This window comes from Rhinoraja longicauda, chromosome 22 (assembly GCF_053455715.1).
Source record: "Rhinoraja longicauda isolate Sanriku21f chromosome 22, sRhiLon1.1, whole genome shotgun sequence".
Taxonomy (NCBI): Eukaryota; Metazoa; Chordata; class Chondrichthyes; order Rajiformes; family Arhynchobatidae; genus Rhinoraja; species Rhinoraja longicauda.
Window position 1 is genome coordinate 6,659,413 of NC_135974.1, and position 11,223 is coordinate 6,670,635.

Here is an 11,223-nt window from a genome sequence, read left to right on the forward strand (position 1 = left end):
CCAGGAAATAAGTATCCTTGCTTTTTCAAGTGCTTTCCCTCCAGTGATGTTAATTACTTTAGGTTCATCATTGTAATTAAACTCTTGGCCCCCCACTACTTGTACTGTGTTTATTGTGTCTTCTTCAGTCAAGATAGTTACTAAATGATTTTAATGCCAAAACCATTTTCCTATTACAATTTCTTTTGGCTTTTCTTTTGAGAGAGCTGTATTTAATTTTGCCACACTCTTTGTCAAATACTTAGTCTTTTTTTAGATATTTCTTTCCGATCAACTTCCTTTCAGCACCAAATATTCACCACATTACTGCAATGAGTAATGTAACTCAAGATTTCAACCCAATCTCACTGCATTCCTTATATTTGGTTGTTGTTAGGCCTGCAATGTGATGTTGGAAGGTTCACCTCAAAGGAAATCTCAGACTATTTAATTGATCAATTGTGCCACCATATTATTCAACTAGTGGCTTCACATCTGGATGATGGTGTTTGGCAGCATAAATAGGTGGATTAGTAATACAATAATCTAAAGGTAAAAACTTATATTCACCAGCTTCAGGGAGCCTGCGCCAATGCATGTGTTCAGTTCAATATGGTTGACTCTTAACTGCCCTCTGAAATGGCAAACCATTTATTTCAAGAGCAAATAGGAATGAGCATGAATGCTACCCTCATAAGCAACACTTATAAACTGTGAACAGATAGGAAAACAAGGACAATTGCCCATTCCAAATCTGAAGGCAAGGTTATCACATATCTTGGAAAAAGTTAGCAGTACATGTAATGAATTTCTCTGAAACTAATTGTTACATGGGCTAAAAACAGATTTTCTTCCTGAAATCCATCATTTATCTTTCCATTGATACTGGACCTGCTAAATACTCTTTGTTTTAATTCCATATTTCAAACGTACTATTTTACTTCTTTAATTCCTGAAAACTAATCTGATTTAAAAGTATCTGATTACTAATGCTGGTGTTATTCTATCCACAGAAACGTCACATGATAATGCATAGGCGTATCCACACTGGGGAGAAACCATTCAGTTGCACTCAGTGTGATAAAAGTTTCAGACAGAAGCAGCTCCTGGATCTGCATTTCAAGAAACATCATGATCCGAGTTTTGTTCCAGAGGCGCACGTTTGCTCCTGGTGTTGCAAAAGCTTTACACGCAAGGTACCTTCTTACATTTTGCCTTTATCAAAAGGTGTACATAATCTGTCAGATACCCTAAATTTCTACCACAGCAGGCAATGTGCATTGCAGTCTTGGGGGATGAGCAATAAAAGAGTAATTTGCATTTCCCTTAACTGCTGAAAAAGAAGTAACATCTGAACATATTATAGAGTATGTACTGTGAGGCAGTGTGCTTTGACTGCTAAGAGTGGCTTCTGGACATCAAAACTATTCATCATAATTTCCAATTTCATTCTATTTTATAATATCCTATAATATTAGGAGTATTGATCTCATTTGTAGCTGTTATCCTCTTTAATAAACTTTAGTAGAGCACATGATCTTGAGCACAGAGGCACACTTTGAGCCGCTGCCAATGACCTTGGTTCAATTCTTAATCTCAATGCAGTCTGTGTGTAGTTCACACATTCTCCATGTGACTGAGTGGGTTTCTTCACACATCCTAAAGATATGCAGGTTGGTAGGTAAATTGGTATTTTAAAATGCCTCAATGTGTAGACAGTTTACACTACCATATCTATGTGCCCACACCATCCAGAACGAAGCACTCACATTGGTATTTCATTGAACATTTATCCCCTCCACCCTGGCACACAGATGTGGTAGTGTACACTGTCTACAAAATGTAATGGAGTTATGCCCAGGCTAGTCCAAGAGCATCTCTCAACTCTGACTTCTGCTATTCGGAAAGACAAGCAAGGGCAGCTGCTTCCTTCATCACCATTTCCAGATTCCTCTCCAACTCACATGCCATTCTAACTTGGCAATGTATCTTCATTGTGGTGCTGGGTCTAAATCAAGTGGGAATATCTTTGCCAGGATCTGGGCACCTCTGGCAGGACCAACATTTATTGCTCATACTTCATGGTCCTTAAGAAGCTGTTGATGGGATCACCTGTCGGATCCCCTCCACTTTTTCTCAAGATCAATTAGGGATGAGCAATAAATGCTGGCCTTGCCAGTGGTGCCCAGATCCTGAAACAGGAATAAATAAAAAATAAAAGTTTGGGGTCCACGCTGCAGTGAGTGATTGAAATTGACTTCAGACATATAATTTGCATGTAACCATCCATAACATTGCTTTTTTTTAAGCTGCTTTACAAAAGAAGTTACTGTAGATTATCCATTTTGCTCTTTAAATTGGGTGTTTACTGATTAGATGTTTACTGTATAATTTGAACTCTTCTGTTTTTCACCAATTAAGTCAAAAGCTTTCCCATAAGCTATTTGAAAACATTGAATGCAATAAATGTTAATCATGCTGAATTTAAAGTTTTCATTCTCATTCATGTTGTTTCAAGAATCTCATACGTGGCTTTCAAAATGTGCAAATGTATTGTTAACCAAATCTTTGTGTTTGTGAGATGTGCTGTCAGTAAGTGACAGTGATGAATAGATAGGTGTTGGAAAGCATTAATGTTAATATGGTAAATTTCAGGAAGGCAATTTTGCAGTACACTAATTTTAAAAAAATGATAAAACACTCTTGAACAGAAACAAAATCAAAGATTGAAATGTTCAAGTATTATCATTTTTTTTGTTTTTATTATTATATTAATAATAATATTAATTATGTCAGTTAATTATATAGTTAAGTTAATTATATCATATAATATAATTAATTATATAATCAGTTAAGGTATTCTGTTATGTCAGTGTCTGAATAGTTTAGTGTTGCTTTTACAATGATTAATCATTACTGTTTATTAGCTGTACTATTGTTTATTTATAATGCTAAATGAAAATGACAGTGAGGATGAAAATGTTATGTACATGCTTCAAGCAAAAGTCTGTTGCTTTATCAGAACATCATGAAAAAACATGCTGAGAAGTGCAGGAGTCAGAGGGGGCAAGATAGAGATACGGCAATGACGGTAAAGAAAATCAAGAGTAACAAGATGATGCTGGACTCCAGAAACTCCAAAAAAGCAAAAGAAGGTGCATTTTAAACAAATAACTCGAGCCAAAATTATTATATAACAAGTTAAATGCAGGTTTAGCTTGTTATGGATAAATGTTTATCCTTTGTACTGTCTGCTGTGTGTGATTGCATCATCTGGACTGCTTTAATTTCGCTGTACTTTGTGTAATGACAATAAAGGTTTTTAACATTTTTTTTACATTTACATTTGAACAGATTAGTCATCAGATAAGAACTACATTTGCATTTCTGTGAGCAGCATGCTCAGGTCTTTTATAAGCTAAACTTGTGGGCTTACTCCTTTTAAGAAGTTTTTATTGTTTAAATATTGATTATGTAACTCTCTAGAATCCCATTTTAAACTGCCACATAATCCAAATTTTGTCAGCTCAGGTTTCTCTGCCTGCTCCTCTGATTCAATCTTTTTCATCTAGCTATCTTAATATCTCTATGTGAATCACTATCAGGTTTTTGTTTAGCTATCTGAATTTGAAACGTATTCTTACATTAATGTGCTGCATAAATGCATTCATTGTCATATATAAATCCCTTTTGACATTTTTTCCCCCAAATTTTCACACTTTAAAAAGACCTATTTTTTAAGATCCTTTTGGATATTGTTGATTGTTTTATAACCTGTCATAACCTTTTATAACCTTTTATAAAAGGGCCCCTGTTAGTGCCTTTTTAGGTTTAAGTTCAGGTTTATTATTGTCACATGTATCGAGATACAGTGAAAAGCAATTGTTTGCTATTCAGTCAAATTGGATAATACTGCAGATGAATACAATCAAGCCAAACACAAGTAGACAGAGCAAAGAAATACCAGACTGCAGAATATATTTTCGCAACATAGTAGCATAATAGTTCGAGAGAAAAAGTCCAATGAGGTAGGTTTGGAAATCGGGATGTAATCTAACTTATGGAAGGACCATTTTGAAGTCTGATAACAGAGGGGAAGAAGCTGAGTCTGGTAATACATGTTTTCAAGCTTTGGAATCTTCTGCCCAACAGGATCGGGGAGAAGTAATGAATAGGATGGAAAAGATCTTTGATTATGTTGGCTGCTTTCCCGAGACAGCATGAGGTGTAGACGGAGTCAATGGTGGGGAGTCTGGTCTGTGTGATGGACTGGGGTACAACTCTCTGTAATTTGCAGTCTTGGGCAGAGCTGTTCCTAAATCATGTGGTGATGCAAGCCGGCAGTATGCTTTTTACAGTGCACCTGCAGAGGTTTGCAAGAGAGATATTTGGATACATCTCCAAGTCAACAAAAAAATCAGGATTAATAGCATAAATGTTTTAGCTCAAGGATGTACGTGGAAACTGTGCTGTGAAATGTTTCTGTTTGTTATAGATCAGCCTCCAGTTGAGCAAAGGACTACGAAGATCATTGAAAGAACAAATGATGCTCACATTGGAAAGTATGTCCAAACAAACACAGTTAAAGAGGAGGAAACAGGTACAGCACTTTATAATGGTACAGCACTTTATAATGCATGTGTTTAACTTTTCAGTTGACTGTGCCTGTGATATTCTTTTCTGTTTCTTGGATACTCCACCTGAATTTCTAATAATTGTCAGCTTCAGTTGACTAACTCAGGTACAGTGCTTCAAATCTTAGCATAGCTTTATTTTTCTCAGGGAAACAAATGTGGGCAGAAAGATATATCCTTTCACATTCCACAAAATCAATGGTAATCTATATTAACACAGCACCACTTTCCTTCACTAACCCCATATCCCTTGATTTGCTTACTATCTAAATATATATTTAGTGTGTGTTAAATGCATTGATCAACTGAACTTCAACTGCCCTCTTGAGTAATGAATTCCAAAGATTCACTGCCTATGGTTGAAGATTTTTTGTTTACATCTGTTGAGAATGGTTGGCAGTTGATTTGGAGACTTACCTTTGGTTCTCGACACTCCAGTCAGAGGAAACATAATTCTGCCATCAATTTTGTATGTTTCCATTTGATCACCTCACTTTCTTCTAAAATGAATCATTATGACACACCTACCAATCCAAAAATCAATCTGGTCAAGCTTTTCTACATACACCCTCTCTCCATTGCAAGGTTATTTTCCCTTGGTAGGAAGACTGCATAAATACCTAATATTCTAGAGGAGATACAAGGAACTGCAGATGCTGGTTTATACAAAAATAACATAAAGTGCTGGAGTAACTCAGTGTGTCAAGCAGCATCTCATATATCATCATATCATATCATATCATATATATACAGCTGGAAACAGGCCTTTTCGGCCCACCAAGTCCGTGCCGCCCAACGATCCCCGTACATTAACACTATCCTACACCCACTAGGGACAATTTTTTTACATTTACCCAGCCAATTAACCTACATACCTGTACGTCTTTGGAGTGTGGGAGGAAACCGAAGATCTCGGAGAAAACCCACGCAGGTCACGGGGAGAACGTACAAACTCCTTACAGTGCAGCACCCGTAGTCAGGATCGAACCTGAGTCTCCGGCGCTGCATTCGCTGTAAAGCAGCAACTCTACCGCTGCGCTACCGTTCTCTGGAGAACATGTCAGGCCGGAACCCTTCATCAGACTGACAGTGGAGGGGAGGGGGTGGGGTCAGGAGGAAGCATGGCGAGTGGTAGTTGGGGGAGATGGGTTGACTGGCAGATGGTTGGACAAAGGCCAGGGATGAAAAGACAAAAATTGAGCTAAGGTTAGAAGAGGTGCAGATTGTGAAGCCAAAGGAAGGAATATAGGTGGAGAGGGAAGGGGAGAAATGGGTGCAATTCCAGATGGGACACAGGGAAGAGAGGGGGAAGGAACGTGCAGATCTTCTAAGTGTGCAAGTACACGGCTTTATATAATTGGAGCAAGATGTCTCCACCCTTATCCTATCTATATGCAGGCCAAAGTACAGTTGTCTCACTAATTGATAAGCCTACATATTAACTTACCTTTTTTTGATTGAGTTTTCTTTCAAATCATTGTTTCTTTTATTTGCCATTGTTTCTCACCACTTTGTTATCCTTATTCAGATTATATTCCTCATTTCATTTTCTCTTGATTCTTTTTCACACTGAATATTTTTCTTCTGTTCTGCTGTGAATGTTCTTTTTTCTCATATTTTCTCTTTCCCCATTTCCTTGACACAGTGCTTTTGGTACTTTATTGAATTCCAGTTCTCTGGATATTTTTCCACACTTCTGAACTTTTATTTTATCCATTTGTTTGATCTATCATCTTTCTCACTTCTCTCGTTCCCCATTTTGTGGGTTTGATTGAATTGTCTTACAGTTTTGAACATTCATGTATCCTTTCTACTTCTGCAGCTGACATGAGTCCTGGCCCACAGGATCCTGCAGAGAGTATTTCCAGCCACATGGACAACAGCAGAAAGCTGGATACACTGCATACTCAAGCCAAGAAAGAGATTACTCCTGAGATGATCCTGAAAGAAATGGTCCTTTGAGGAACCATCTCCTCTCCTCTAACATTTTGTCACTGTTTTTTTTACAAGGAGCTGATTAAACGATATATATAATCAGAGTTGAAAAAAAGTTCCAGAGATATTGTTGCAGTTTTTATGCCTAAATCAGCACACCAAAATAAGGGACAAGATTGTTTAAAAGTTAAAGCACTTGTATAAAGAAAATTAAGTAAGAATTTACAACCACCAAGCAACACTTCTGAAAGCTAGCTAGTATTGTGTAATTTTAAAGCTCTGGGCTACTTTTTCATTCATAGTTGTTAGTTGGGAAATGTAAATAGCTGTAAGTTTTAATGCTTTTTGTTTATACCATTCTCCAAAGCAAGGTTTGAGAACATCTCTGGGGCTTCCTGGCATGCCTGGACAGTTCCAGTTGATCTTTAGGCCATTGTCCTAGGATTCATTGTCATTGCCAGTTTGTTCAATAATGAAAGGAGAGTTGATGTCCAACGCATTTGTGCAAAACATCGTTATGCATTTTGTAAACTGGTGCTGGTGACAAATTTAGATACCACCTGAAGAAAATTTGCAAAGTTACCAAGTTTTGTTAATTTCCAAGATTGGAATAAAAATTGGAGGTAATCGATCAGTGTTTGGTGCCAGTAGAAATTGCAATAGATCTACCGCACTTCTGAAATGTGGTTCCATTCACTTAAATGGAAACAAATCCTGAAATCTGCCTGTTTATAGCACATGGATGATTTTCAAAAAATTGTTTTCCAGTAGGGTCATGAACAATGGAGCTGAGTCAGTCAGCAGTGGGTGCACCAGAATTTATCCCAACTTTCCTATTAGGAATAGGAAAATGTCCAGGTTCTCTAGAATGATAAATGTTCGATGTTCAACAGAATGTTAAATCATCCAGGTTCGAGTCGCTTAAATGCCATTCAATTATTTTGCTAAGGATCAGCTGTTTGCCTGTCAGTCAAAAGTTAAGAATCAGCTAAAGAAATATGAGCATTTTCCAAAAATATATGAATTACTATTCTGCACCAGTATAAATAGAGCTTGCAAGTCGAAATGACGGTCCAAAGCATTTAGATCACATGTTCTAGATGAACATGGTGGGCTGAGTGAAGATTGGCTAAAATGTTAATGACATATTTTGCTGGCATAGGATGGAATTTGCTGTATAATTGGCACAACCAAGTTGATCAGATGTTGATCCACCATTAACCCACCACCATTCATCATTTTATTTCTCAATTCATCTTTCCCATACAGACCTTTCTTTTTCTTAAATTCTTCTGTATTCTTTTGACCATTAATTATTTAAATAAAGTTGTTTTTAATGATATCAACAAATATTTTAATCTTACTGTTGGAAAGAGTTATTAACTTTTTAGATGATTTGTATAGATGACCCTTGCATTATGGCCGTTTGGGTAATGGAAATTCACCTCTAACAAATTCACAAATCACTCTCCAAAAAACTGATAAGGAAGAAAATTCTTTCTCATGGAATTTATGTGAAAAAAGTAAATAAATAAACACAACGTTGTTTTCTACTGTGTTTCTTGATCTGGTGGTTCTTGCCCAGATTTTTAAAGTGGCTTTAAAGCACAAATACAGGAGATAAATGTAAAAGGAAAAATATCATTATCACATCAAGTTAAAGCAGAGTTCTTCCTGGCTTCGAGTATTGTCCCTCATTTTATTCAGTTACGACTGGGAATCTGTGCCCACCCCACCATCTACAGATTGACCAGTTCATCCATCTGTGTTTCTGAGATCTTCCTATGCAAAATGGTTACTGTATAACAACTAACGGTGTATTGTTACTTTCTTTTTGAAGCACATTGGAAGTTTTTGGCAAATATGATGAGGCAGTGTGACATAAGTTTATTTTCATTGCATTGTCCTATGCACTATTTTTAAACATCCTTCGTCAACTGCACTATAAAAAGATGAAATGGACCCAAACCTCTCCGTTTATCTAAGCTTACCTGCCTTTTCTGTAGTTACCATCACAAAATTATTTTTTGGTACGCTGAATTTATGCAAAATATCCTCTGGTGAATTGGGATCTTGTTTCTCCTGATCCAATTTTCCTCTCCATCACGTTCATTGGTAAACAGTATGAAATGAAATGCCGATTCGTATCACCCATTTTGTGCAGCCATTGAGTAACAATGTTTTTGTGAAATGAAATGAGTAATAGGAAAGACAGAGTGATCATAATCTTTGCCTTTCATGTTTATTTTTTGTAATTGTTATACATGTCATAATCTAGCATGTTGTGGGTGTTTTTAAAAAAAATGGATTGTTGAAGTTGATACTTTCATTCTGTTAAGTTATTTCAGCTGTTTAATAAAACACAAAAATGCTGCATTTTACTTTTGTAACAGAAATTATTTATTTTGTGTTTAGTATTTTACTCATTTGATATAATTGCACAAATATTGTACTCTGAATGCACAGATGTTTCTTGAGGCACAGCTTCATGTGCATTGTTTAAATCATTTGTATCATTGAAAATTAACTTTTGTTACAAGCATCTGTAAAATTTGACTGTTCTGGAAGTCAAATGATTTTCAACCCGAAGAACCGACCAATGAAATTCTTACTTGCTGCAGTTTTGCAGTCACATTAATGCAACAATACCACAAAATTATAAATACAATACAATACAATAAATGATCATTATTCTCTTCAGCACATTTCAGGTTTATTAAGCCTGGGACCAGAAAACTCAAGGGAAGATGTTAATTTGCAAGTCTAATCGTAAGGAAGTCAAATGCAATGCTAGCATTTTTTTCGAGAGGACTAGAGTACGGAAATGGATGTAATGCTGAGACTATAAGGCACTGGTCAGACCGCATTTGGAGCACTAAACAATTTTGGGCATCATATCTGAGGAAGGATGTGTAGGCGCTGGAGAGGGTCCAGAGGTTTGCGAGAATGATCCCAGGAATGAAAGGGTTAGCATATGATGAGTGTTTGATGGCATTGGGTCTGTACTCACTGGAGTTTAGGATGAGGGAGGGGGGGGGACCTCATTGAAACCTACGGAATAGTGAAAGGCCTGGATAGAGTGTATGTGGAGAGGATGGTTCCACTAGTGGGAGAGTCTAGGACTAGAGGTCATAGCCTCAGAATTATAGGAAGTTCCTTTAGGAGGAATTTCTTTAGTCAGAGGGTGGTGAATCTGGAATTCATAGCCACAGATGGCTATGGACAATAGACAATAGGCAATAGATGCAGGAGTAGGCCATTCGGCCCTTCGAGCCAGCACCGCCATTCAATGTGATCATGGCTGATCATTTTCAATCAGTACCCCATTCCTGCCTTCTCCCCATACCCCCTGACTCCGCTATCCTTAAGAACTCTATCTAGCTCTCTCTTGAATGCATTCAGAGAATTGGCCTCCACTGCCTTCTGAGGCAGAGAATTCCACAGATTCACAGCTCTCTGACTGAAAAAGTTTTTCCTCATCTCCGTTCTAAATCTAAATGACCTACCCCTTATTCTTAAACTGTGGCCCCTTGTTCTGGACTCCCCCAACATTGGGAACATGTTTCCTGCCTTTAACTTGTCCAACCCCTTAATAATCTTATACGTTTCGATAAGATCTCCTCTCATCCTTCTAAATTCCAGTGTATACATGCCTAGTCCATCCAGTCTTTCAACATATGACAGTCCCGCCATTCCAGGAATTAACCTAGTAAACCTACGCGGCACGCCCTCAATAGCAAAGTCAATGTCAATGAGGCCAAGTCAATGGATAATTTTAAGGCAAAGATAGATTCTTGATTAGTATGGGTGTCAGGGATTATGGGGAGAAGGCAGGTGAATGGGGTTAAAGGGATAATAATTCAATGGCGGTGTAGACTTGATGTGCCGAATGGCTTAATTCTGCTCCTATCACTTATGAACATGAGAATAATGTGCAGGATGACAGTAAGGAGCAAGGGAATGATGCTGATTGGATTCAATATCTTAAGGGTCCTGAACCGAAACCAATCTGTCCTCGTTCTCCAGGGTTACTGTGTGACCCACCAGGTTACTCCAGCACTGTGTCCTTCTTTGTAAATCAGCATCTGCAGTTCCTTGTTTCTACATACTAATGGGATGACTCTATTAGAAGCTGGCATGGACTTAATGGGTCAAATGGTGTTTTTCAATGATGATTATGTGATCCTAAAAAGTAGTTAAAAATATCTTCCCTACCTCTCTTTGACTTGACATGGATCCAGGCTGCCATTGCTTTTTACCGATGAATTTCAAGGCCTTTCCACACGTTAATTCAGACAAATTCAGATAGAAGGAAGGGGTTAGAAATACCCTGCTCCCAGTTGTTGCTTTAACCCGCAATGCCCATCCGGATCCACCAAACAGAAGGATCAAGGTTTCTCCTCGAGCCATTGCTGTGTCCAGATCACTCTTAGTTTGGTCACTAGGTGGCGCAATCATGCTGCTGACGAGACCAGCCCTCAGCAGGTCAGACCAGGCCAGGCTGTATGTGTGCCAGAATAACCTAGCAATGATATTCCGGGTAGGGACCCATCAGCTCCTTTAGGACCCATCAGCTCAATGGTAGGGACCCATCAGCACCTTTCACATTACCTCGCTAGTAATTTGAGAAAATACTCTCTCTGTACTCGACTATATAGCAAGACACGTCATCTTT

General features: G+C 37.9%; 1 protein-coding gene across 1 annotated transcript in view; it reads left to right on the plus strand.

Moving 5' to 3' along the window:
- LOC144604625 (transcriptional repressor CTCF-like) overlaps positions 1-6,575 on the plus strand; it is a 31,701-nt gene extending 25,126 nt beyond the window's left edge. The window contains exons 8-12 of the mRNA XM_078419244.1: positions 993-1,175; positions 3,002-3,134; positions 4,475-4,579; positions 5,915-5,929; positions 6,436-6,575. Coding sequence (XP_078275370.1) covers positions 993-1,175; positions 3,002-3,134; positions 4,475-4,579; positions 5,915-5,929; positions 6,436-6,575 — 576 coding nt within the window. The remainder of the gene's footprint in view (positions 1-992; positions 1,176-3,001; positions 3,135-4,474; positions 4,580-5,914; positions 5,930-6,435) is intronic.
- Positions 6,576-11,223: the final 4,648 nt, after the last annotated feature.